Below are 26,510 nucleotides of genomic sequence, written 5' to 3'. Positions count from 1 at the left end.
TTCTACTATCACAAAAACAGAGAATTAAACTTTTAAAAAGTTTTTTTTAATGATTTACTTTTTCAAGTAATTTGATCAAAGTCTACAAATTTACCAAGTGAAAGAAACAATTTGTAAAGACTTCAGGAGATCAACCAGAGAATTATGGGTTTTCATTTAGGATGACCCACGTCTGTGTAAAGGTGAATGTGAGTATTGACTGTTTTTTTTTTAATGTTTTTTTATGTTTTTTTATTTTTCAGCAAGCTAGTCTACAAGTTTTACTTGCTGGCATCATTTTCCACTCATTTAATGGGGAGGTTGTATGTTTATTGAAGTCAATATGATACCTAAAATTCCAACAAAGACTAATTTGTGGTGACATTAATGGTGGAAGAGCAATCAAAAGTATCTATATATTGAACGTTCTGTGTATATTTTCTCTGTATTTTCTTTTTTCTTTGCATTTTAAACTAAATGAAATAAATGCTCAGTTATTGTCAGTAATATTTCCTTCTTTTTTTTAATTTACACTCCTAATGTGCCTGGTTTTTAGTGTAAAGATTTGTGACATATTCATCACATGGTGGTATAAACTAAAGTTGGTTGTAATCAAGTATCGACATGCAGAGAGTGGGAGATGACTGGATAAGGTCACAGCCATGACCCTTCCTTTTTTTCAACTGCATCAAGAAATCAGTATTATGTTTACTTCCCTTTGTATATATCCTTAATAATGTAGCTTCTTGTCTTGCATCTGTCATACTGTATGAAAGATCATTAACTGTTGATTTTATTTACTGAGATGATTTGATTACATGTAATTTGTAAAGGTGACAATGACTGAGACATATTATTCTTTTCTCTGAAAACACAATCCTGTTTCATAAAAACTGACACTTCTGACTCATATTTTATTCTCTATTTAAAATTTTAAACCTCTATTTAAATTTTCTTTTTTTTAAAAAATAACGGCTGCCTTGAATTCAGTTGCACCTATTATGTCCTGAAAGCAAAAGTGTGATTTCTTGTCCTTCATACTCACTGTGAAAGTGTCAAAGCTATTTCAAGTTTAAGGGCAGAAACTTCTATGGGTGCAGTGACTTGTAACGGTGTAAGTTCTGTTTTTATATCATGTGACCCATGTTGTGGTTTGTGCGCAGCTTTTTTTTCCCCTTATTTCTGCAAGACTTCCTGTCCATCATGAACACGGCAAGCAGCTCTAAACTTGAATTTCCTGAATGTATATACTCTAGCAAGCCTGTAAGCTTTCTTGATTCATATGATTAAAAGTTTGCACTCAGACCATATGTGTGTATATTTTTTTATCTCAACAGCCAAAGATGGTATGAGACAAATGAATCTGAAAAACAAATAAAGCTTCTTATAGCTGTTTTAACTCCTTCAGCAACTTAATTTCTTTTTTATCTTTCTTCCCATTTTCACCTTCTTTAAGCTAATTCTTTACACATCACACCTGAACAGTGCAAACACTAGTGTGTTAACTGGTGCCACAAAGCTCAGAGGTGTGGGTTAAACTTTAAAGTAAAGCGATGAAGACCACTTCTGTGCAAACCAAAGTCTGCATTTCCATTTTACAGCTTTGGGGATCTTTTATAGAACAGGCAGAGCAAAGGCCCTCCTCTCTTAAACTGCTCAAATGAGGAAGTTCAGAGCAGAGCAAGTAGCAGCTTCCTTTTACAGTTTGAGAAGGCAGAGGACAAGTGAAAGACAGAACTTCATGTCCGCACTGTGAGAAGATGAGATTAGCCAGATAAGAAACTAAGTCTGCAACCGTTTTCCGGGATATAATTTTATTTATTTCTTTTTTTTAAGCAGATGTAACACTTGAGTTCAGGCTCTTAGGTCAAAAACAGGATGCCAAGTTCTCATCCTTGGTGCCATGGCAATATAACTCGATCCAAAGCTGAGGATCTACTCTCCAAAGCGGCAAGAGATGGAAGCTTCCTTATCCGGGACAGTGAGTCCATACCAGGAGCATATGCCCTCTGTGTTTTGTAAGTTACCTTATATTGAACTTTTGCACATGTGGCTAGTCAATTATTTTAATATGGCCTTGTACAGCTGATAATAACATTTTTTCTGTGGATCCTGACTAATATTTAAAATGGAGTATGCCATTTTATGTACGTCATTTCAAGTGACATGGTTAAAAGTTAAAAATTCCCCTGCTGTCTTATACTGTTTCACATCACATTTTTCGTACATACACACTGCAACCCAAAAGTAGTTCCCCTTTATTTGCATTCCTTGCTGCCTAAAAGCAACACCCTTTGTCATTTTCACCACTCACTGGTACACTTTTTTTACTGGCTAAAGACCTTTTTGATTGTATATATTCATCACACTGTATGCCCTTGTTAATTCATGTTCTACGTGTCATATCCCAGTTACAGACATTTGCATTTTATCTCTAACCACAGATACCAGAACTGTGTGTACACATACAGAATTCTGCCAAATGGGGACAACAAGCTCTCTGTTCAGGTGGGTGGACAGTTTGACACAAGCCATCATCACTCTGGTTTAAAGCCACTTAGGTTATAATTCTGAATCTGGGCATTAATTTATATTTTTGTGTTATTACAAGAGAAACGTTTAATCCTGGGACAAATCTTCTTTGATACAGCTTAGACTGAAATCTAATCTTTTCAGTTTACTAAAGTGTGTAAAACATTGCAAACTGGACTCTCTATGATGTTGGGCAAATATTTTTTTCCTGGGATGCATGTTGCATTTGTAAATTCACTCCACTTTATCAGGTCCACCTTGCTAGTACTGGGTTGGACCCCTTTTTCCTTCAGAACTGCCTTAATTCTTGGTGTCATAGATACAACAAGTTGTAGGAAACCTTCCTCAGAGGTTTTCTGCATATTGACATGACAGCATCACACAGTTGCTGCAGGTTTGTCGGCTGCATCCATGATGAGAATCTCCCGTTCCACCACATCCCAAAGCTGCTTTACTGGACTGAGATCTGGTGGTTGTGGAGACCGTTGGAGTCCAGTGAACTCATCGTCATGTTCTAGAAAGCAGGTGGAGATGATCTGAGCTTTGTGACATGGTGCATTATCCTGCTGGAAGTAGCATCAGAAGATGCTACACTGTGGTCATGAAGGGATGGACATGGTCAGCAACAATACTCAGGTAGGCTGTGGTGGTTAAACCAGGTCACGTTGGTACTAAGGAGCCCAAAGTGGGTCAAGAAAATATCCCCCACACCATTAAACCACCAGCAGCATGAAAATTTCATGATGTTGTCACCTAATTCTGAGCCTAGATTCTGAATGTGGAGCTGAAATGGAGACTCATCAGACCAGCAACGTTTCTCCATCTTCTATTGTCCAGTGTTGGTGAGTGTGTGTGAATTGTAGCCTCAGTTTCCTGTTCTTAGCTGACACCTGGCGTGGTCTTCTGCTGCTGTAGCCCATCTGCTTTGAAGTTGGGCGTGTTGTGTGTTCAGAGATACTGTTCTGCAGACCTTGTTTGGAACCAGTGCTTATTGGACTTCCTGTTTCCTTTCTGTAATTTCCAACCAGTCTGCCCATTCTCCTCTGACTTTTTCAATGGTTGGTCGTGTGTGAAAATCCCAGTAGATCAGCAGTTTCTGAAACACTCAGACCAAGAACCATGCCACTTTCAAAGTCACTTCAATCTCCTTTCTTTCTCATTCTGATGTTCAGTTGGAACTTCAGCAAGTCGTCTTCACCTTGTCTATGTTACTCAATGTGTTGAGTTGCTGCCATGTGATTGGCTGGTTAGATATTTGTGTTAACAAGCAGGTGAACAGGTGGATCTCATAATGTGATCTGTGAGTGTAAACTGATCTACGCTCGGTAAAATAATGTGAGAATGTGTTGCATTGAAAGATTTCGTGACTACATCCTGGATCATGTTGTTGATGTTGATTTTTAATGTCTATTGTCGGACATTTATACAACTACTTGTAGTTTATTTTTTCCAGTCTTTTTTTTCCCTTATTTTTACTTTATTCTTCTTATATAAATGTAAATAAATTCAGGGAATAAAGGCTGAAATATTAAGGCATTGATCGTATATGTCAGTATCTGTAAACATGATCAAACTGTGGACACGAAAAACTGTAGCAGCCTGGAATTCCTGAGTTGAGGTTTCATACTATAATTGTGCATGTATTGCTTTTGATTACAAAATATAATCTATAATTGCAAGATAATGACCAGGGCATGCTTTGAAATGAGAATGTGTCCTCAGATATTTTACCTGGGAAAATAATGGTTAAATAAAATGACATGTCAGCTCAATTTTGAATCTTGAATGCCAGAGAAGAACAGGCTTCCATTTGTTATCTGCATTCTGTCTGCAGTTCTTAATGAGATTTGCTCTCCACAGGTCCAGACTGCTTTGCATAATTTTGGTGAAGTATTTACATAAAAGCAAGGATAGTGGAGCTTTGTGCAAACAGTCTGAACAGGCTTAGCATTGTCACTTCCTAGATAATGTGAGCAAAAATCTGAAAATGTCAAAAGTGCAATGAATAGTTCCTCTAAATATGTGCACATTAACATCTGTCAGCATTTTGATTCTTTTTCTCTATTAATTACACTTGTGCATCACATGTTCCTCCATATCATGCACAAGCTACTAAGATTGGGATTGTTAGGATACTGGCTGGTTTCATTTTTTTTATTTCTTATTTATAAATTATTAATCAGTCATTATGTTCCTGTTCTAGAGAGAATTATTTCCTGTACTTTCTCTGTTGCAGCAGACATGAAGAAGCCTCTGATTTAACACACTATTGTTTCCTTGCTGTGTTGTGTAGATGATGTGACTAATTGTCCACTATTTTCAGCAGCTTGTGCAACTTTCTTCAGCTGGACAATCAGGTCCAGAAGCTCCAGAGTTGTCCCCAGCACAGAACCAGCTTTCTAGACCAATTAGTTTCCTGAAGGCTCTGCTGCTGCTGCCTCAACAGATGCTGCAAAGCTGATTAAACTCTCCACAACCAACTGATACATGATTATATGCAACATCTTGCAGACATTGAAGTATCTCAGCTTCCTTAAGATGTAGAAACTATTCAGTCCCTTCTCGTAAATGGCCTGAATGAAAATAAATCGTGAGAGTACAGTCCCTTGTAATTTTCCAGTGCTGCCGACCAACATCTCAGATACACAACCTTTAAAACAAATAACATATTACACCATTTTTTTTAACAAAAGCTAAGTTACAATGCTAAATCAGTGTGTAAAAAAACTAAGTACACGCCGTAATACAACAACTTGTAGAACCACTGATGGCAGCCACAAGCTGAAATAATCGTTTTCTGATGTTATCAGTTTCTCAGATTATTATGGGGGAGTATCTATAATATATACAATATATACAATATTGCTTCGGCTCATTGAGGTTTGCATGACTGGATTTCTGCACAGCCCTATGCAGACCCCACCACGGCTTTTCAGGTTGATATCTGGACTGTGAGTCCTTGCATCATCCTGATTCTTTTCTTTTTTCAGTCATTCTCTTGTAGTTTTGTTGCTATTTTTGGGGTAATTATCCTGTTGTATGACCCAGTTTCAGCCTAGCTCTACAATATGTGGGTCATATACAGTGGAGTTCATGGTTCATTCAGTGACTGCAAGGTCTCCGGGTCCTGAGGCTGCAAAACAACCCCAATCATCAGTCCTCCACCATTGTGCTTGCTATGTGGTGTTTGTGCTGATATTCTGTGTTTGATTTTGTTTTGTTTGTTTGTTTGTGTATGTGTGTGTGTGTCTAAAGGACATCACTCCAAAAGTCTCCAGAAGTTCAGACGCTGCTTTGCAAACCGAAGTTGTGGTGCCATGTTCTGTTTAGACACCTAACATGACTTTAGATTAGATTAACCTTTCCCTCTAAAAAAAAAGACATCGAAAAATGTCTCTTTTAGAGATTTTGCCCTTTTTTCTTCTTTTTTTGAAAGCCATACTTGTTTTGTCTGTTGCTATTTTTCATCATCATGAACTTTAACATTTAACATGCTACCTGCGGCCTGGAGGGTCTGAGATGAAGTTGTTGGATATTTTTGCCATTTCTTTGACATTTAAGTTTTGGTTGTGAACAAAGAGGTTTAGCATCTGTGTAATGGTATCCTTACAGTTATATATTCTTTTGAATGAAATGAACAGACTGCTTTAAAATTCAACCAGTGATGTGACTGCAGCCATCAATAGGGTCACAGACAATTTTTATTTGAACAAATCAGCCTTTTCAGAACAACAGGACATATGAAAACTTATTTTCTTTTGTCCTAAAGACATATTAAAAAAAAGAAAAAAAATGTTTCTGCTGTGATCTGTTCTAAAGGCATCTGAGGGAGTTCCTATTAGGTTCTTCACTTTGCTGCCGGAGCTGGTGGAGGCATATTACAGCCCCAACATGGGGCTGGTCACACATCTGCAGTACCCTGTCCAGAGGGAGGACGAGGTGGAAGAGGAGCAAGGTCAGAAACATCATCTTCCTCATCAGTATACGTAGTAGATCTAACAAAAGACCTCACACATGGACTTATTCAGTCCAAAAATTTTCATTTCTTATATGTGTCTGTGTTTCAGAATCCAACAATAACCCACCTCAGCTTCCACCCAGAAACTTTCCAGCTGAGAGCAAAGAAAGTGAATCCAAGACATCTGAGCAGGCCAGCAAGTCTCTGTCAGACACCTACCTGATGAAACTGCAGCACATGGACTTATCCATGTATGGTCATATTTACAGCAAGTTTTAAATGAAGCTAATTTTGACACTGACTTAAAGGTAGAACGTGAAGTAGTCATGAGTAGCCGATGTCTTACCTCTAGCAGACAGCCGTTAGAGCACTCTCAGTTTGAAGAATCACTGAGGAATTCATAAGTTATGCTAAGAGCTACTCTGAACGGGGCTACAGAAGAGCGAATTTTATATGATCTAAAACAAATCAAACATTGTATAGATGGTTTATGCAAATGCTATATTTAGTCAATTTTTACAATGCATCAATTTGACCTCAAAAGGAAAAGTCCTGGGACTCACTTTGCTCAAGCGGACCAAACTACCTGAACATCACATAGATACAAAACTACTCACTAGGGGCGGTATTTCCTGAAACAACCAAATTCAAGTCATATTCAAGTCATAGATTGGCCAGGACCGCACAACAAGTCAATAATGAAGCAATATTAAATTTATGAAGTCGTAGGGTTTCGGTTTTTATTTTGGTGTTCAAACCTAATACAGTTTTTTTTTTTTTTTACCGGAATCTGTCCAGTATAAGCAGCAGAAGAGGCAACAAATTATCCGACATGTTGCACTATGATGTGTCCTACGTCACTTCCTACGACGCTTCCTATATCGCTTCCTACGTTGCCTCCTGCGTCGCCTCCTACGTCGCTTTCTACATCGCCTCCTACATCGCCTCCTACGTCCCTTCCTACGTCGCCTTCTACGTTGCTTCCTACGTCACTTCCTACGTCGCCTCTTAGGTTGCTTCCTTCGTCGCTACCTACGTCACTTCCTACGCCGCCTCCTACGTCACTTCCTACATCGCCTCCTACGTCCCTTCCTACGTCGCCTCCTACGTTGCTTCCTACGTCGCCTCTTAGGTTGCTTCCTTCATCGCTAACTACGTTGCTTCCTACGTCACCTTCTTCATCACTTTCTACTTCGCCTCTTAGGTTTCTTCCTACGTCGCCTCCTACGTTGCCTTCTACATCGCTTCCTACTTCGCCTCTTAGGTTTCTTCCTACGTCGCTTCCTATGTCGCCTCCTACGTCGCCTCCTACGTCACTTCCTACGTCGCCTCTTAGGTTTCTTCCTATGTCGCTTCCTTCGTCGCTACCTACGTCGCCTCCTACGTCGCCTCCTACGTCGCTTCCTACGTCACCTCTTAGGTTGCTTCCTTCGTCGCTACCTACATCGCTTTCTACATGACCTCCTACATCGCTTCCTACTTCGCTTCCTACTTCGCTTCCTACGTCGCCTCTTAGGTTTCTTCCTATGTCGCTTCCTACGTCTCTTCCTGCGTCGTTTCCTACATCGCCTCCTACGTCGCTACCTACGTCGCTTCCTTCGTCGCTTCCTACGTCGCTTCCTACGTCGCTTCCTACGTCGCTTCCTACGTCGCTTCCTACGTCGCCTCTTTGGTTGCTTCCTTCATCGCTAACTACGTTGCTTCCTACGTTGCTTCCTACGTCGCTTCCTATGTCGCTTCCTATGTTGCTTCCTATACTCCAAACAAATCATATGATCCGTGAAAGTGGACCAGGGTTCGCTGAGGGCCGGTCCAGCGTGGTGGAGAGAGCTGAGCCAAAGGGCAAAGTTTTCAGTTTACCAGCCTTGCCTTGTTCCAATAATAACCAATGGTTGTAAGACACATGTGGTTGAAATGAGTTTCTTTCAGTGGTTTGGGCATCTGATTATGATAGGTTTCTTCCTATGTCGCTTCCTACGTCTCTTCCTGCGTCGTTTCCTTCGTCGCTTCCTATGTCGCCTCTTTGGTTGCTTCCTTCATCGCTAACTACGTTGCTTCCTACGTTGCTTCCTACGTTGCTTCCTACGTCGCCTCCTACGTCACTTCCTACGTCGCCTCTTAGGTTTCTTCCTATGTCGCTTCCTTCGTCGCTACCTACGTCGCTTCCTACGTCTCTTCCTGCGTCGTTTCCTTCGTCGCTTCCTATTTCGCCTCTTTGGTTGCTTCCTTCATCGCTAACTACGTTGCTTCCTACGTTGCTTCCTACGTTGCTTCCTACGTCGCCTCCTACGTCACTTCCTACGTCGCCTCTTAGGTTTCTTCCTATGTCGCTTCCTTCGTCGCTACCTACGTCGCCTCCTACGTCGCTTCCTACGTCGCCTCTTAGGTTTCTTCCTATGTCGCTTCCTTCGTCGCTACCTACATCGCCTCCTACGTCGCTACCTACGTCGCTTCCTTCGTAGCTTCCTATGTCGCCTCTTTGGTTGCTTCCTTCATCGCTAACTACATTGCTTCCTACGTTGCTTCCTACGTTGCTTCCCACGTCGCCTCCTACGTCACTTCCTACGTTGCCTCTTAGGTTTCTTCCTATGTCGCTTCCTTCGTCACTTCCTTCGTCGCTACCTACGTCGCCTCCTACGTCGCTTCCTACGTCGCCTCTTAGGTTTCTTCCTATGTCACTTCCTTCGTCGCTACCTATGTCGCCTCCTACGTCGCTACCTACGTCGCTTCCTTCGTCGCTTCCTATGTCGCCTCTTTGGTTGCTTCCTTCATCGCTAACTACGTTGCTTCCTACGTTGCTTCCTACGTTGCTTCCTACGTCGCCTCCTACGTCACTTCCTACGTCGCCTCTTAGGTTTCTTCCTATGTCGCTTCCTTCGTCGCTACCTACGTCGCCTCCTACGTCGCTTCCTACGTCGCTTCCTACGTCACCTCTTAGGTTGCTTCCTTCGTCGCTACCTACATCGCTTTCTACATGACCTCCTACATCGCTTCCTTCGTAGCTTCCTACTTCGCCTCTTAGGTTTCTTCCTATGTTGCTCCCTACGTCACCTCCTACGTCGCCTCCTACGTCGCTTCCTACGTCGCTTCCTACGTCGCCTCTTAGGTTTCTTCCTATGTCGCTTCCTACGTCTCTTCCTGCGTCGTTTCCTACATCGCCTCCTACGTCGCTACCTACGTCGCTTCCTTCGTCGCTTCCTATGTCGCCTCCTACGTCGCTTCCTACGTCGCCTCTTTGGTTGCTTCCTTCATCGCTAACTACGTTGCTTCCTACGTTGCTTCCTACGTTGCTTCCTATGTCGCTTCCTAAGTTGCTTCCTGCGTCGCTTCCTATGTTGTTTCCTATACTCCAAACAAATCATATGATCCGTGAAAGTGGACCAGGGTTCGCTGAGGGCCGGTCCAGCGTGGTGGAGAGAGCTGAGCCAAAGGGCAAAGTTTTCAGTTTACCAGCCTTGCCTTGTTCCAGTAATAACCAATGGTTGTAAGACACATGTGGTTGAAATGAGTTTCTTTCAGTGGTTTGGGCATCTGATTATGATGCCTCCTATTGGTCTCACCTTGGAGGTTTTCCAGATATGGCCTGTTGGGAGGAGACCCCAGGTCAGACCCAAGACTCAATGCAAATGGTTGCACGTCTGGTTTCTGCCCAGTGTATCCTCTGGGTAATAAACTCTGACTCAATTCCCTAAACATCAACTATAAGCCTGTAAAAACGAGTAAAAAAGCCTGAAAAAGTAGAAACACTTAGCATCTTTGAAATGTTTGCCAAAGGAATGGTGCTCTGTAAGCTTATCAAACACATTAAAAGCAGGATACATTGAGCAGCCACCCGACGAGGATCAGTAGCAACGTGTATGTTCTTTAGCTGAGAAAATAAAAATAAACAAATAACTGCAGGCATAAACTGTTGAAACTGTGGAAAACATTTTTGAGTAGCTGTTAGCTTAGCTTTCCTATCACCTCCTTGATTCTCTAAACAGAGCTCTGTTTGCTGCAGGCAAGACGCTGACTACTCATGAGTACTTCACATGACTACACTATGAGAAAAACTGGAAAATAGCTTCAACTGCTCTGGTCTTATATTCCCAGATTATCAGAGGAGCATCAAATGGCCATCCAAGAATACTTCAGGACCTCAATCTGTTTAGATGTTGAACAAGTACAGAATGGAAACCCTAACCTTCCCGGCCTAAAGAAGCTGATCATGGCAATCTGCAAAAATCTAAACAGGTACAGTTTGAAGTAAAAGGAAAATATAATATAACCTGAAGTGTTGTGTATAAGACTGATTTTGCCATGCTCTGATTTTCCTGTGAGGCAGTGAAATTTCCAGAATCTTGCCAACTCTGGAGATGTTTCGTAGAGCGTTGGACCAGCAGCTCTCCCCGGGGATTGGGCCATACCCAAAACAAGTCAGTGGTGGCCTTGATCCTTTACAGCATTAACAACAAACACGCAAACCAAAAGAAAACCTTACTTTCTGTATTTTCAGATTTGTGTCGATTCAGGTCAGTCGGTATCCTGTAGGCTGGAGGAGCTGACAAAACTACTCTACTCAATAGAAGATAAGGTAAAGTACTAAATCTAGTTTTCATGGCTCTGAATGACCTTTTTTGATCAGCAGCAGCTGTAGCTGGTCAGGATTTCCACTAGCCTTTTTGTTGTTTGTTTGTTTGTTTGCCCTGAATTTATTTTTAAACAACCTTAAATGTGCTGAAAATGAGTAAAACATTGATTTTTATCTTTAAAAAAATGTTCATCTTCCTAACATGTTTCATATGGAAAATAGCTCATTTTGTATTTGTTTTTTTCACAAAAACAGTGACATCATGTGATCAAATTGGCATTGAAAGGGTTCAATTTATTTGAATAATTACATATTTGGTAGTTTGAATCAGGAGTGAAGCTGATTTTAAAAAAAATGAAAAAGAATATTATATGATATCCTCTAATGATAGTAGTACATTTGTACCTAGGTCATGTTGGCCTTTAAGAAAAACTTAAAATGGATTTTAAAAGGTTTTCAACAGCAACACTTTCTTAAAATAAATAAATAAAATCATCCCATATGGGGTGACACAACCAAAATGGTGGCCAAAAATTGAGGGAAAAATAATCTGATAGGATAAAAAGCCTCTAATGACTTACAAGGGTTAATATGGGTTATTTGAGTGGAGATTTGCTGCATGATCATTTACTGAGTTATTTCAAGGTTTTATACATATTGTTGCATAGCAGAGAGTTTAAATATATATATGCTAGAATAAGAATAAGAATAAGAATAAGAATAAGAATAAGAATAAGAATAAGAATAAGAATAGAAGCTGTTATAATTGATTGACAGGTGATAAACTTGATAAGCCACCAATCAGAACTCGGGGGGTCATTGGGGATTTACTGTAGCGTGTAAATGACACCAGGCATGCTTAAGCAAGCACACGGGCAGTAGTGCTTCATTTCATTTTCATTTCATTTCATTTATAGTTTGGACAGTAAGTTTTCCTTTATACCAGCAAAATTTTAATTTAACCATTTGGCAGGTTGGTGGGTAATAATTTAGACTCTTGTTTGATTTACTGGTTATGTTATTGTGTAACCTAGCAACAGATGAAAAAGCACTGATGTATTTTTTCTTTTTTTAGGCAAAAAGTTCTGTTTTTGAGTCAGCTGGACATGATGGAGGCCACAGGAAATCTCTCATACCTGTTGTTACATTTGAGGTGCTTTCTTTATTTTTTTTTTACTATATTATCCAGCAGGAAAAAAATGTTTATTAAACCATTATTATGTGTGTTATATGTGTGAAAGTTTACTGTTAATGTAATCAGTTCATTCTATTATTGGCAGGTCAAGCAAGAATCTCTTGGTATTTCCACAAAGATGCTCCTGAAAGTGGATGTTGAAGATGGAAAAATCTACTTTAAGAAATCAAAAGATGGGCCTGAAGACAAATACTTTGTGCACAATAAAAGTAAGGAATCTATAATCTTAGTTATTAGCGTGTTACATTTCATCTTAATATTGCACAGACAGCTGAACCACTACTCTACTGCACTGATCTTGAAAATTAGTTTAATTAGTTTAAAGTAGTCACCTAGCACCGTGTAAGCATACTATACTGCCAAAAGTATTGGGATGCCTACATTTACACACATGAGCTCTCCTGGTATCCTGTTCTTAATCTGTGGGGTTTAATATGGAGTTGGTCCATCTTTTGCAGCTATAACATTTTCATCTCTTTTGGGAAGGCTTGACACAATGTTTAAGAGGCTTTAGGTGTCTTTATTGCCGCAACACACCTGATTCACATTAATGGCTCATTAGCAGACTTGTGCAGAGGTTGTCAGAGCCTTTTATTTTGAATCAGGGAGACATCTAAATCCTGGTACACATATAAGGATTTTTTAATCTTATGAGATTTTTTATCTGGTCGAGACCTCACACTCGAAGATAAAAAATCAGGCATTAAACAGTTTTGATTGTAATGTGTGCGGTGTGCTCCGATAATCTAATCACAGAACAACACACACATAATGATGCTGTCCCACAACTGACCTACAATCTAGTCCTCTGAGCCGGACATCTCACATGACCAAATGTCACCTAACAAAAACATAGAAGAAGAACCATAGTAACAACCAGAAAAGACAACACCCAGCATGGAAGGGGATATATAGGACTAGGGAATGATGGTGGTCTTGAGACTGTTGTTAACAGAAAAAGCCAGAAATGAAAAAACGACAAACTGGAGACGGCATGAACACGGGGACTTTATATCCGTCCTTGTTCCCCAGCCAGCTTGCTCTGTGATTGGCTACATTCCAGCCTACGTCACCATCCACGCAGTCACAATTCAGGAGTTGTCGGCTTTCCTCAGAAATCGGGTCGTGAATATTTAACATGTTTCCGATTGTCGGCTATGACCTGTTTCGGAGCCGAGTATCGGGACAAATCTGCTCATAACACACCTCATTGTACAGAAAAATCTTATAAGACTAATGATAATGTCATTAGTCTTATGTGCGTTTGTCATCCTTGGTCGGGACGAGGCAAAATCTTTATATGTGTACCAGGCTTAAGACCTGCAGGGTAGTCGGCCTTGAGGACCAGGGTTGGGGACCTCTGCTACACAGGATATCATTACAGTCAAAGGACCAGTCTCATAGTAGATTATTGGCATAAATCTGTGCAAATGATTTTATCTTTACACTTTAGCAGCAGCATCAGGCTGCTGAAACCTGTCTCTTACCCCTCACTGTCCCATCCATGGTCCAGCAGGAACGTTCCCCTACCGGACACATCTCCACACTGGTCCAGTCCAGCGTTAAAACCACTTCATCTGATTCTGTTTTTAGAGCTGCTAGCGTGGATTAATCTTGTATCCATTCCTCAGTCTTGCAGTTGGTGAAATCCCAGAAGATGCACACCAAATTAATAATCGTGGTCGAGACTGAGAAGGAGAAGATTTTGCGTAAAGAGTTCGTTTTTGATGACACAAAGGTAATCATCCTGGTCAATTCACTGCTGTTTTGTCTGACACAGATCTGTTTTATGAACTTTGGGCCTCATTCAACACCCTTTCTTATGAATAAATTTGTTCTTAAGTCCAGCTTGCCAACTTTTTATGAAGATTTTGGGATTCATGAAAATCTTCATATCCTGAATTTGTTCTTAAATAAGAACCAGTCCTACGAGCACTTAGAAGTACTCTTACAGACGTTTGAGTTGCAATATGTTTGAACATGATCAGGAGTTGTGTTTTCTTCTGCTCTTCAGTTCACTAAAATACAATTATGAAAATAGAGTAATGCTTTTGTCTAATTTTCATAATAACTTTTGGTCATTTACTAAGTATTAGGCCTTTTATTATTTTATAGTAGCACTAAGTAGCTTTCCAACCTTAAAACTCTGCGCTCCTGACTTGTTTGATGGCACAGTGACATTTTTTATGTACATTTCTGGAGCCGTCTCTGCCCAAATGGCAGCTCAAAGCTGAGAAACTGCATTTTTTTCTTCCAGGACGCTGCGTGATGTTGTAGCTCAGTTTCTCTTCACATGCTAGCAGGCGGATATTAACATACCCGGCATTTTGAACATACACCGTGGCTGACCCGTTTAATAAAGATGTTTGTCTTATTTATAACCACAAGTATGACTTTACAAATGAGGAAAAAAAAACATTTTTAAGTGTGTAATTGCAAATTAGGACCAGCTGGCACATCTTTTCAGTTAATGGAAAGATTGGTATTCATCAATTTAATAGGAATAATACGAAGAATTTCATGGCCTACAAACATTTAAGTACAACGTCAATTTAAAAAGATTTGTAAGCAGATATTGGTGAATGAGGCCTTTTCTCCTCAGTCATGTCTTTGTATGTATTCATTTTTATTCCTGTCACTCCAGAAAAGAGAGGGTTTCTGTCAGCTGCTTCAACAAATGAAGAACAAACACTCAGAAAAGCCTGAACCAGACATGATCACAGTGTTTATTGGCACCTGGAACATGGGTAACAAATATATCATGTCTAGTTTGTAGATACATTTGTATGGACTTCAAATATTAACAACTGATCTCCGAATCCTACAGGAAATGTTGGTCCGCCACACAACATCAGGTCCTGGTTTCAGTGTAAGGGCCAAGGAAAGACACGGGATGACACCGCAGATCATATTCCACATGACTTTTATGTCATTGGGACTCAAGAAGATCCTCTGAGTGACAGGGAATGGGCTGACACGGTGAAAAGTGTCCTGAGAAATATCACAAATATTAGCTTTAAACAAGTAAGTAACTCTGGCTAAAGTGACAAGTAATGGTTAAATTCAGGTGCAGAGTAAATGAGCATCACGTGGTACATCTCCGCGCATCCAGGTGGCGATTCACACACTGTGGAGCATTCGGATTGTGGTCTTGGCCAAACCCGAGCATGAAAACAGGATCTCCCATGTTTTCTCAGACAGTGTGAAGACGGGGATTGCCAACACTTTGGGTAAGCACTTCCACCTCAACACAAGGCGCTGAGAAACCTGCCACAATGTTTCACATGGACACAAGTGCATACTATGACTTTTGATTTGTTTCCAGGAAACAAGGGAGCAGTTGGAGTGTCTTTCATGTTCGGTGGTACATCTTTTGGCTTTGTCAACAGTCACCTGACCTCTGGAAGTGAAAAGAAGCTCAGGTGAGCAGCAGGCTACACTTTCATTAACATCTAAATTTACAGTGCATGTATCTCACCAACACGCTTAGCCGAAGCTAAAGCAAGCAGTAAGGCCGTCTTTAAGGACAACAGTTTCATATCCATATGTTCTAGGGGTTCAAAAGGAGAACTGGTTAGAGCATTCAGAAAAATTGGAAGGTCCCATGACGGGGCCAGGTTGAAAAGGATTTGCCTTTTTAAATGAGGTCCTGAAGAAATGAAAGAATCACAGTATATATATATATATATATATATATATAAATTGTCCCCTCGCCCTACGTGGGCGGTCTCTCATCCATCCAAGCTCGGGTCCTCTACCAGAGGCCTGGGAGCTTGAGGGTTCTGCGCAGTATCTTTGCTGTTCCTAGGTCCACACTCTTCAGGATCGAGATGTCTGAGGTTTGTCCTGGGACCTGCTGTAGCCACTCTTCCAGTTTGGGGGTTACTGCCCCGAGTGCTCCGATGACCATGGGCACCACTGTTGACTTCACTTTCCAGACCTTCTCAAGTTCTTCTTTCAGGCCTTGGTATTTCTCCAGTTTCTCATGTTCCTTTTTCCTGATGTTACAACCACTTGGTATTGCGATGTCAACCACAACGACTTTCCTCTGCTGTTTGTCCATCACCACAACGTCCGGCTGGTTTGCCGTTACCATTTTGTCGGTCTGGTTCTGGCTTCCAGTCTGTACACCGCACAGATGTTCCTGTACACTATAGCAGCCACTTGGTTATGACGCTCCTTGTAAGCTTTCCCTGCCAGCATCTTACACCCTGCAGTTATGTGCTGGATTGTCTCAGGGGCCTCTTTGCACAGTCTGAACCTGGGGTCTTGTCTTGTATGGTAGATCTGGGCCTCTATTGCTCTGGTGCTCAAGGCCTGCTCCTGTGCAGCTATGATCAGTGCCTCTGTGCTGTCTTTCAGTTCAACCCTTTCTAGCCATTGGTAGGATTTCTCAATATCAGCCACTTCAGTTATCTGTCGGTGGTACATCCCATGGAGGGGCTTTTCCTCCCATGATGGTTCCTCCATCACCACATGATCTGTTTTCCACTGCCTGAGACATTCACCGAGCACTTCGTCCGTTGAGGCCATCTTCCTGATGTATTCTAGGATGTTGGATGTTTCATCCTGGATAGTGGTTCTGACACTCACTAGTCCTCTGCCTCCTTCCTTGCGCTTAGTGTACAGTCTCGGGGTGCTGGATTTGGGGTGGAACCCTCCATGCATGGTCAGGAGCTTTCGTGTTTTCACATCTGTGGTCTGAATCTCTTCCTTTGACCAGCTTATTATTCCCGCAGGGTATCTGATGACCGGCAGGGCATAGCTGTTAATTGCCCGGACCTTGTTCTTGCCATTGAGCTGACTCCTTAGGACTTACCTTACTCGTTGGAGGTATTTGGCTGTGGCTGCTTTTCTTGTGGCCTGTTCGAGATTGCCATTTGCTTGTGGGATTCCAAGGTACTTGTAGCTGTCCTCAGTGTCTGCTATTCTGCCGTCTGGGAGTGAGACCCCTTCTGTATGGACTACCTTCCCTGTCTTTGTCACCATCTGCCCACACTTCTCAAGTCCGAATGACGTTCCGATGTCATTGCTGTAGATCCTGGTTGTGTGGATCAGTGAGTCAATGTCCCACTCGCTCTTGGCGTACAGCTTGATGTCATCCATGTAGAGGAGGTGACTGATGGTGGACCCATTCCTGAGTCGGTATCCATAGCCAGTCTTGGTGATTATTTGGCTGAGGGGGTGCAGACCTATGCAGAACAGCACAGGGGACAGGGCATCTCCTTGGTATATGCCACATTTGATGGACACTTGTGCAATTGGCTTGCAGTTGGCCTCAAGGGTGGTCTTCTACTGCCGCATTGAGTTTGCAATGAAGGAGTCCTGTTGATGTTATAAATCTCCAAGCATTGCATGATCCTTGTGTGTGGCATTGAGTCATAGGCTTTCTTGTAATCAGTCCAGGCAGTGCACAGATTGGTATTCCTGGTTCTGCAGTCCCGAGCGACTGTTCTATCTACCAGCAGCTGGTGTTTTGCTCCTCTGGTATTTTTACCAATGCCCTTCTGTGCTGTGCTCATGTATTTATCCATGTGCCCACATATCTTAGTCGCTATGATGCCTGACATGAGCTTCCATGTGGTGGGGAGACAGGTTATTGGCCGATAGTTGGATGGAACTGTTCCCTTCAGGGGATCCTTCTGGATCAGGATTGTCCGGCCTTCAGTTAGCCATTCAGGGTGGGTCCCATCCTTCAGCAGCTGAGTCATTTGTGCTGCCAGGCACTCATGGAGTGCAGTTAGCTTCTTCAGCCAGTAGGTGCTGTCCAGTTCTTCATACCTGAGACTCTTGTTAAATGTCTGCCACTGTTATGGTTACCGGTTCTTGTTCAGGGAGGTTGCTGTGGTCTGCTCTTAGATCCATCAGCCACTGTGCACCACTGTTGTGCACTGCCTCCTTCTCCCATATGCTTTTTCAGTATTGTTCAGTCTCCAGCCTTGGCGGGTCTGCCCTGTTTTTATTACCCTGCCACTGAGAGTACACTTTGTCAGTGTCTTTGTGTGTGTGTGTGTGTGTGTGTGTGTGTGTGTGTGTGTGTGTGTGTGTGTGTGTGTGTGTGTGTGTGTGTGTGTGTGTGTGTGTGTGTTGTCCCATTCTGGTCTGATACAGGATTGTACGTGCTCAACAGTCCTGGATCTTTGTTGATGGATTTCTGGTTTAATGATGCTCCAGATGTTTTTTATTGGTGAAAGGTCTGGACTGCAGGCAGGCCAGTTCAGAGGCTAGATTCTCTCAGATGCTCCTTTTATACTCGTTACTGTTACTGTACATGTTACTGACCTGTTGCCAGCTAATCTGATTAGTTGCCAAATGCTCCTCCAGTGGTTTTTCCAGCTTCTTTTGGAAATGGGAATACATATAAATTGCATCTATTGATTGTGAAGGGAAGAAAAAGTTTATCTTTGGAGCCATGATGACATAAATGTACCCCTTAAAAATACCAAGGACATCAAAAGAAAATATAATTGATAAGGTGTTGTGCTATGATGCCAATGATCAACTTTTGGATATGTGCACATAAATGTAAAACAGGTGGAGATGACAGCAGATGAATAATCACAGCTGGATATTCCTCCAGGTTGCTGCAGCCAAAGCAGGAAGGAAAGATTCATCAACCTTTATTCTGTCAGCTGCAACTCTGGTTGTTTTCTCTGTGCCAAATAAAGAACAAACACAAAAAGTCAGTGGTGGAAATGTCAGTCAGTACTGTTAGTCTTTAAGAGACGCTCTCTGCTCTGGAGCAAGTTTAGTTTTCAGCATCAGTTGCCATGGTGACACAACCTTGTAAAAAGTGAACCAGTTTCATGTTAACAAAAATCTAAAGCCAAACCTGAATTTATCTTCATAAGCCACTAACCCTTTTTCATAGTAAAGGAAGAAGAAAACCCACCCATGTATGCGGGGAAAAGGCAAATTCCACTTTCCAATCCCATGCAAGTACAATTTTTGGAGCAACATATCCTGCGACCCATGTGTTGTCTCTATCAGGGAGGGCTTATTTAAGCAAGAAAACATGTTTTACATCAGCATGCAAACACAGTAAATGAGTGATGTTTCTCACTTTTCTTTCTGTGTCTGAAACCACACTTAGATGCTTTATAGGGGAAACATAAAATACCTCATTTGTATTATTTCCTGAATTTTAAATTAGTTCCTGAATTTGTCATTTTAATATCTCTGCAACAACTTCTTCTGTATTTGCAGACGGAATCAAAACTACGCCAGCATCCTGCGATTTCTCAATCTAGGAGATAAGAAGCTCAACCCGTTTGACATCACACATCGCTTCACGCACCTCTTCTGGCTTGGAGATTTGAACTATCGTGTTGAATTTCCATCTTCAGTGAGTTGCTGACAAATTTCCTCACAAATCATCCCAAGAATGGCAACGTATACAGTATATGAGCAGCCTATTATTGTCCTGTTGTGACATTTGACATGAAAGTGGAGATCCAGTGCTGCTGCAGCTCAGAGACGGTGTACAGATGAGAGTGCTGGTTGTCAGGTGTCGGGTCTTTCAGCTGCAAACACTTTAATTCATGAAGAGTCACTGTTTCCTTTTACAGGAAGCTGAGTACATTGTGACAAAGATCAAACAGCAGCAGTACCAGGAACTCCTCAGTAAAGACCAGCTGAGCATGGAGAGGAAGGATGGAAAGGTTTTTCTGCATTTTGGTGAGTTTAAGAACATAAGCAAACATCAGATATATAAACAAAGATATATAAAGTCAGATTAAACCTTATTTCTTCTTCTATTGTAGACGAGGAGGAAATAACATTTGCACCCACATACCGCTTTGAGAGAGACACACGAGAGAAATATGCCTACACGAAAGCCAAAGCTACAGGGGTGAGCCTATGTTTAGTCAGATGTCTGTCCCTGTATGGCTCCTGTCCTGCCCCCACAAACAGTGAAAGCAGCGACAGCACAGCACACACATCTCATCTGGCTTGTTTACTTGGTTTAAGGAATCCAGGTCAAAAAGTTCATAAGAACATTTCATCTCTGGAATGGATCCACGCCAGCAAAAATGTTGTTATCTTTATACCAGAAATTACATGAAAGAGCATCTATTACCCCCCAGACTGCTCAGGAACTCTGGCCCTCCACCTCTCAGCAGGTTTTTTGATGCCTAAAGGTGCAGCTTGTAACAAAACCAAATCAAACAACTGAGAAATTTAATAGATAATTAAAAACTGTGTTTCTAATCACTTTGCTAAAATAACTTCTATTTTTATTCTCGTAGAATGAGACATTTATATCTTCTTGCTGTTGGTCCACATACATGACATTTTCACTACAGTGTCTCTGAATGGACAGACAACTCTGTGTGATGTGTGAACATACTGAGATTTAAAACTGCAGTACCAGCTTTGTTTGATTGGCGCTAGAGGACCATTTGGGATAGGTAATGCCTTACAAGGAGCATAGAAGAAGACAGTACACATTTACACAATTATGAAGTTGCACCTGAAGCCACTGGATTCAATTGCAGATAAAAACATGGTGATGTGTGGAAGAATTTTGGCCACCATCCACCTACACCTGTGCTTGGCATTTGAAGTAATCTCTACCACTAGATGTTAGTAATTCTTAAAAAAAACACACACACACACGACTGCTTCAATATTTCTGCAGTCATGACTCATTCTATCCACAGACAAAATATAATTTGCCTTCGTGGTGCGATCGCGTCCTGCGGAAGTCATACCCTCTGGTCCACGTCGTCTGCCAAGCGTACGGTGAGTAGTTCTCTGTTGACATATAAGCCCAGTTTCCACCAAGAGATGTGGGTCAGTACACATTCTTTTGCATTTCCACAGGCAAAACCTGGAAAGGGTGCCAGAATATCAAATATCACCTGCCTGTTTTCTTGGAACCCTTCCATTTGGGTCCCACTCTTCCGACCCTGAAGGGTGTACCTTGACACACTGCTATTCACTAATTGGTTAAAAGAATCATCACTTCCTGTGTGACTCGGCAGTAAGAACAAAACAGGAAAAGGTGCCATGTTTAAATATAGCCTGGATGTTTTGCTGTTTAAAACCACATACCAAGAAGAAAGAATACAATCAGACAGATTCTCTTCTCTTTGTTCTGTGTTGGTTCTTCTTCTTTATAATTCTAGTAAGATGTTGCACCATGCTATCATGTAGCAAACACACCACTATTACCCTGTTACCTTGCCTACCAGGTAAGGGTACAGCTGGCTGTGGAAATGCAACAGAGACCCTCCCATCCCATGTTGTACCCCCTTGGTGGAAGCGGGGCTGTATATTGGGGTTGTTTTGCCTGCTTGAAAAGGATGACCCGGCTAGTGTGGATTATTAGTTGCCTTTAAGTGAAACAGTTCTGTAAACAGACATAGCACACAGTCACCACTTCTGTCTGGATGTTTTTTAAACAACTGTTCCAGGCAGGGTACAAATTCCTGGCCTGCTCACTTTATGGGATACTCTCCCTTGTGGTGATGCAAGAGAACAGCAGTGCATGCTCATGAGTGCTATAATACAGGAATACAGTTTTATTTTAACACATTACTAAGGAACACTATTATGTAACTCAACATAAATTATGGGGTGGACCAGTGCGCTGTTTGTGCTTGCCTTTCCACGTCACAAACCATCTCACTTGGTTTATGTCAGGTGACTTCAGCAGTAGAAATCGCTCATGCAGGACCCAGCTCCTTACTGTCTGTGCAAGATGGTGACTGGAAGATTAAGTCTCACACTAGGACTCATCAGATTTAATCTGATATGATGTTCCTGTGTTTTTTAGTCCGAGCAGCCTTCTTCTAAGTCTCTCCAGCAGCAGACGTTTGCCTGTCGAACTCTAGAAAGTATTGATAGAGGCTTTATTTATTGTAATATCTCAGACTTGTAAATACTGAAAGTCGCTTTTAAAAATCTTAATGAGTTCACTGGGAATGTGCTTTATTTGCATTAAATATTCAGCTTAGTCAGTGGAAACACAAGACCCAGGTGTAGAGGCTGATTTTCACTGAGGGAAATTGTGGGCAAAAAGGATTGAGATTGATCTTTTTTTCGTGTCCTGTTAAGACAGCTGGAAGTTAATTCTCTGTCTTGGTGTGGGGGTCTGACGTCTGTGGTCCTTTCAAATGTTGTAAACTTGCCTAATAATTATGATGATCAGAAGTCTATACTGCAGGATAGTCATGCCATCATTATTGAGTAAATTTAAGCCCAGAGAGTGCACTTAAAGCACATAATGAAAAGTGATTTGTTCAGCTGGTTTGGTGTAAAAACAGGGCTTCTGCATTGGTCATGCATGTTTGTGTTTTTTATATTTTGTAGATTTATTGATCTTCGTGGATTACAGGAAACATATCCCAGACATGGAGACATGTTGAAATTACATGTTAGCTCAGACTACCACATCAAGCTGATGGAAAAATACTTAACAATTACTTACTAATAGTACTAACAAATACTTTATATACTTTAGTAATTTTGTTCTCGTATTTTGCTCATTTTCACCACCAACAGCTAGTATGACTCAGTTTTAGGCTCAGTCTGAAAGAAGTCGTGCATTGAACTAATAAAACAGAAAAACTGTGATTTTTCTTTCATATGTCCCATTTAAATTAACGATAATGTGGATTATTTATGTTTCTGAGTTGGACTTCTGTGGAAATCTCAACACAAGTCATGGTATCAAACACTTTTTAAAAAAGCTAAATGTTTCCAGGTCATTTTTGAAAAAGCATCCCTCCTACCATTAGTGGTGATGATGTCAAGAAGCTGCTACTTGCACGTTGCAAAGCTGAGTTAAAGGCCACCTGTTTCTCTTGCAGGCTGCACTAATGACATCATGACAAGCGACCACTCACCGGTATTTGCCACGTTTGAAGTCGGAGTCGCTTCGCAGTTTGTCTCCAAACAAGGTCAGATGACCAGTCAGCTTCGAGCAGATCCAGGATGCTTCAAAACTGCAGTCTGATGGTTTCTTTGTTTACATTTTTCAGATCCAAACACTGCGTCTCAGGGCGGGATTCAAATCATGAACTGCGTGGCCATCTTGTTGACAAAGTCAAAGACAAAGTTTTTCATTGAATTCCACTCGAGTTGCTTGGAGAGTATGTTTTTCTTTTTTCTTTTCTTTTTGTTTTTGTTCTGTTTTCTTTTATGTTTGTTGCTGGATTTTTCTTTAATTGGACAAAAATGACCAAAAGAGATATTTTCACCAGAAACTATGAAGACTTCAGAGGGAGACAACACGGAGCAATCTGACGGCTCTGTCAAAGTTTGGTTCGGCAACCAAGTTGAGGTAAAATAAGGTTGCAGCACTAGTAATGAATTTGATTTTGCATCCATCAATCGTTGACATCATTGCCTTTTATGGGACTTTCCCAGCTCACTCCCATCATTTCGGACCCTGAGTACCTCTTGGACCAGCACATCCTCATATGTGTGAAATCCACAGACAGTGACGAGTCGTACGGTAAGGACCTCTCATGTTCAGTTTTTCTCTGAGATGAACATGTTTTCAATCAGCTTAATGTGTCATACTTGAAGGAGAGGGCTGCATTGCACTGCGAGCTGCCCAGTTCTGCTACAGGGAGTTCCAGATTACGCTGACTCACCATGGAGAGAAGACGGGCACGTTGACAGGTGGCATCCAGTTACGCACCTCTGAGGGCAAGCCCACTGAGAAGTTATATGGTGAGGCTGAAAATCAGCTCAGAAATCACTTTTTGGATATCTGTTTGATTCTTAAAACATCTTATTTTACTCCTTTTTGTAGATTTCATCAAAATTGGGGATGACAACGTCCCCCCAAAGGGCAAATCTGGAGACGCCAACAAGTGAGATCTTTAACACATTATTATTTATAATTCAAAATATATCTCAAACATGACTTTAAGTTGTGAACATTGTTGCTGTGTTTTGGTTTACAGGGTGTCCACCACACAGGCACATGATATTTCTAACCCTAGTTACATGGGTTTGTCATTCAGAAGTGGGAATGTGATTGATAAGGGCTGGAGTTACAGCATGCCACCACGAGCTCTTCCAGGGCAAGGGTGTAAAGATCCCAAGAAGGCTCCTCATGATGTGGTCATACGCAGTCCCACAGGAAAAGCTTGTTCAGTGTAAGTTTCTCATGCAAAACAGCTAGTTTCCTTTCAGCTCCTAAAATTATCTGTAGCTGATATGATTAAAATAAAACCCTGAATCAGGAAGAGATGAGTCTGAATGGGGGAAAAAAAAAGATGTTTAATCTTTTGTCTTGTTAGTTTTGTCATTCAGAAGAAAGGAGATTTGAGTGACTTTGAACGTGGCATGGTTGCTGGTCTGAGTATTTCAGAAACTGCTGATCTACTGGGATTTTCACACACAGCCAACCATTGCAAAAGTCAGAGGAGAATGGGCAGACTGGTTGGAAATGATAGAAAGGAAACAGGAAGTCAACTAAGTACTGGTTCCATCCAACCTTGAAGCAGCTGGGCTACAGCAGCAGAAGACCACACCAGGTGCCTCCTGCCAGCTAAGAACAGGAAACTGAGGCTACAATTCACACACACTCACCAACACTGGACAATAGAAGATGAAAAACATTGCTAGTCTGATGATCCTCCATTTCAGCTCCACATTCAGATGCTAGGCTCAGAATTTGGGGGAAACGTCATGAAAACATGGATCCATCCTGCCTTGTATCAATGCTTCAGGCTGCTGGTGGTGTAATGGTGTGTGGGATATTTTCTTGGTCCACTTTGGGCTCCTTATTACCAGTGTGGCCTGGTTTAAACACTACAGCCTACCTGAGTATTGTTGCTGACCATGTCCATCACTTTATGACCACAGTGGAGAATCTTCTGATGCTACTTCCAGCAGGATAATGCACCATGTCACAAAGCTCAAATCCTCCACCTGTTTTCTGATTTGGGGTTTTAGAAAGTGAAATAAAATCCTGAGTGAGTAATCTTTTGTCTTCTAGGGGGGAGGATGAAAACGCGTCAGAGATGTTTGACAACCCTCTGTATGGTTCAATGGTAAAAGCACATGGTCAGGCCAAGGACCAAAACCCTCCACAGACAGACCATCTGACACTGACAGACCTACTGCCTGCATCCTCCAAAGCAACAGATGGGGAGGCAGATCGCCCCCCAGTGCCTGCCCCACGCAACCGCTCTTTTACCTGCTCTGAGAACAAACCTCAATCCCCAACCCCATCTAATCTGGCCCCCTCGACACATAAAAAACCTGTAGTGCCCTCACGCTCAGAGGGTGGGATGGGACAGAATCGGCCTCGTTTGCCCAACAAGTCTCGACAGGAGCCCCAGGCCGCCAAACCCAGAGACTACAGGGACAGCTCTGAGATCCCCAGCAAGCAGAGACATCCAGCAAGACCTAGTCCACCACAGCCTAACAAAGACAGTAAGAAGCACTCTCAGATTCACTGACTAATTCAATTAATATATTTATACAAATTAATTTCCTTTCTTTAGTGCATCCAGATGTTCCCAAGACTGGTCGTCCTGTGAACTGAGCTGCAGCATTGCCCAGCATTACCAGAACAGCTTCCTGCTCTGCATTTATGGAAATGTGTAATACACAAAGCCAAGACTTCATGCCTTTTAGGATAATCAACGTATATGAGTGGCAACTCAGAGAATACTTTCCTTTCTTTTTCTTTACAGTGAGGAGCTAGGCATGATACAGGACTAATGCATCTTTCACTGAGTTGGTTGTATTTTTTAAATTCACCACTATGATGTTCCAGAATAAAATATTACAAATCTATCCCACAGTTTACTTAAAATCTATACATGTCTAGGCCCAAGAAAGATAATAAAAAAACATGGTGATTTAATGCACATCTGGTAAATGACCTCAAATTTCTCTTAATTTCCAAACTAACTTTCCCGTTCTTTTATTCTATTAATAGAATTGTGAAATACACAAAGCCAATCCAATCCCATCCATTTTATAGGAGACGTGTAAGGCTTTTTTATGTGGATTGGTTGTATGAAATGAAATCTGAAGAAGAAAAATGGCAACTTGAGATACAACTCACTGATAGTGAAATGGCATATAATAAGTTCCCTAATGAGTCCAATCTGAAAGCAAAACTGTCCAAAAGAGCAGCAGCGGACTTACGACTTACTAGAAATGAAGAACAGAATGTAAAACCAGTAAATTAGAAACTGTATGAATTCAGAAGTAAACCCAGTTAATATCTAACTAATTTGGTCAACAAAGAAAGTGACTGAAAATATCCCTAGTGTTAAAAAAAACATCTCGTCAAAAAA

At 41.5% G+C, this 26,510-nt stretch overlaps 1 protein-coding gene across 3 annotated transcripts; it reads left to right on the top strand.

Moving 5' to 3' along the window:
• Nucleotides 1-94: 94 nt before the first annotated feature.
• On the top strand, nucleotides 95-26,001 carry inpp5d (inositol polyphosphate-5-phosphatase D). 3 transcript variants are annotated; one of them, XM_042006848.1, is made up of 28 exons: nucleotides 95-188; nucleotides 1,819-1,997; nucleotides 2,424-2,487; nucleotides 6,331-6,466; nucleotides 6,579-6,720; nucleotides 10,562-10,702; nucleotides 10,794-10,884; nucleotides 10,965-11,042; nucleotides 12,115-12,192; nucleotides 12,320-12,443; nucleotides 13,866-13,972; nucleotides 14,879-14,981; nucleotides 15,062-15,258; nucleotides 15,347-15,464; nucleotides 15,560-15,656; nucleotides 19,441-19,579; nucleotides 19,803-19,911; nucleotides 19,998-20,086; nucleotides 20,898-20,979; nucleotides 23,052-23,141; nucleotides 23,223-23,333; nucleotides 23,445-23,524; nucleotides 23,611-23,698; nucleotides 23,773-23,919; nucleotides 24,002-24,062; nucleotides 24,156-24,350; nucleotides 25,196-25,635; nucleotides 25,707-26,001. In XM_042006848.1, the coding sequence occupies exons 2-28, from the start codon at nucleotides 1,858-1,860 to the stop codon at nucleotides 25,745-25,747; spliced, it is 3,288 nt and encodes a 1,095-aa protein (XP_041862782.1). In that variant the 5' UTR covers nucleotides 95-188; nucleotides 1,819-1,857; the 3' UTR covers nucleotides 25,748-26,001. The 3 variants fall into 3 exon arrangements, with proteins under 3 accessions (XP_041862782.1, XP_041862783.1, XP_041862781.1); XM_042006847.1 differs by lacking the exon at nucleotides 95-188 and adding an exon at nucleotides 1,707-1,731; XM_042006849.1 differs by lacking the exon at nucleotides 95-188 and having other exon boundaries at nucleotides 1,698-1,997; nucleotides 24,156-24,339; nucleotides 25,188-25,635.
• The last annotated feature ends 509 nt before the right edge of the window (nucleotides 26,002-26,510 follow it).

The sequence above is a fragment of the Melanotaenia boesemani genome, chromosome 14 (genome assembly GCF_017639745.1).
Source record: "Melanotaenia boesemani isolate fMelBoe1 chromosome 14, fMelBoe1.pri, whole genome shotgun sequence".
Classification (NCBI taxonomy): Eukaryota; Metazoa; Chordata; class Actinopteri; order Atheriniformes; family Melanotaeniidae; genus Melanotaenia; species Melanotaenia boesemani.
Note: the sequence above shows the minus strand (reverse complement) of the source record. Positions and strands in the feature narration are given on the sequence as shown.

Coding starts and splice junctions, on each gene's coding strand:
- inpp5d (XM_042006848.1), top strand. CDS start 1,858: ATGCCAAGTTCTCATCCTTGGTGCCATGGCAATATAACTCGATCCAAA. Junction 11,043..12,114: donor TCTACTCAATAGAAGATAAG/GTAAAGTACTAA, acceptor TTCTTTTTTTAG/GCAAAAAGTTCTGTTTTTGA. Junction 19,912..19,997: donor AAAGGTTTTTCTGCATTTTG/GTGAGTTTAAGA, acceptor CTTCTATTGTAG/ACGAGGAGGAAATAACATTT.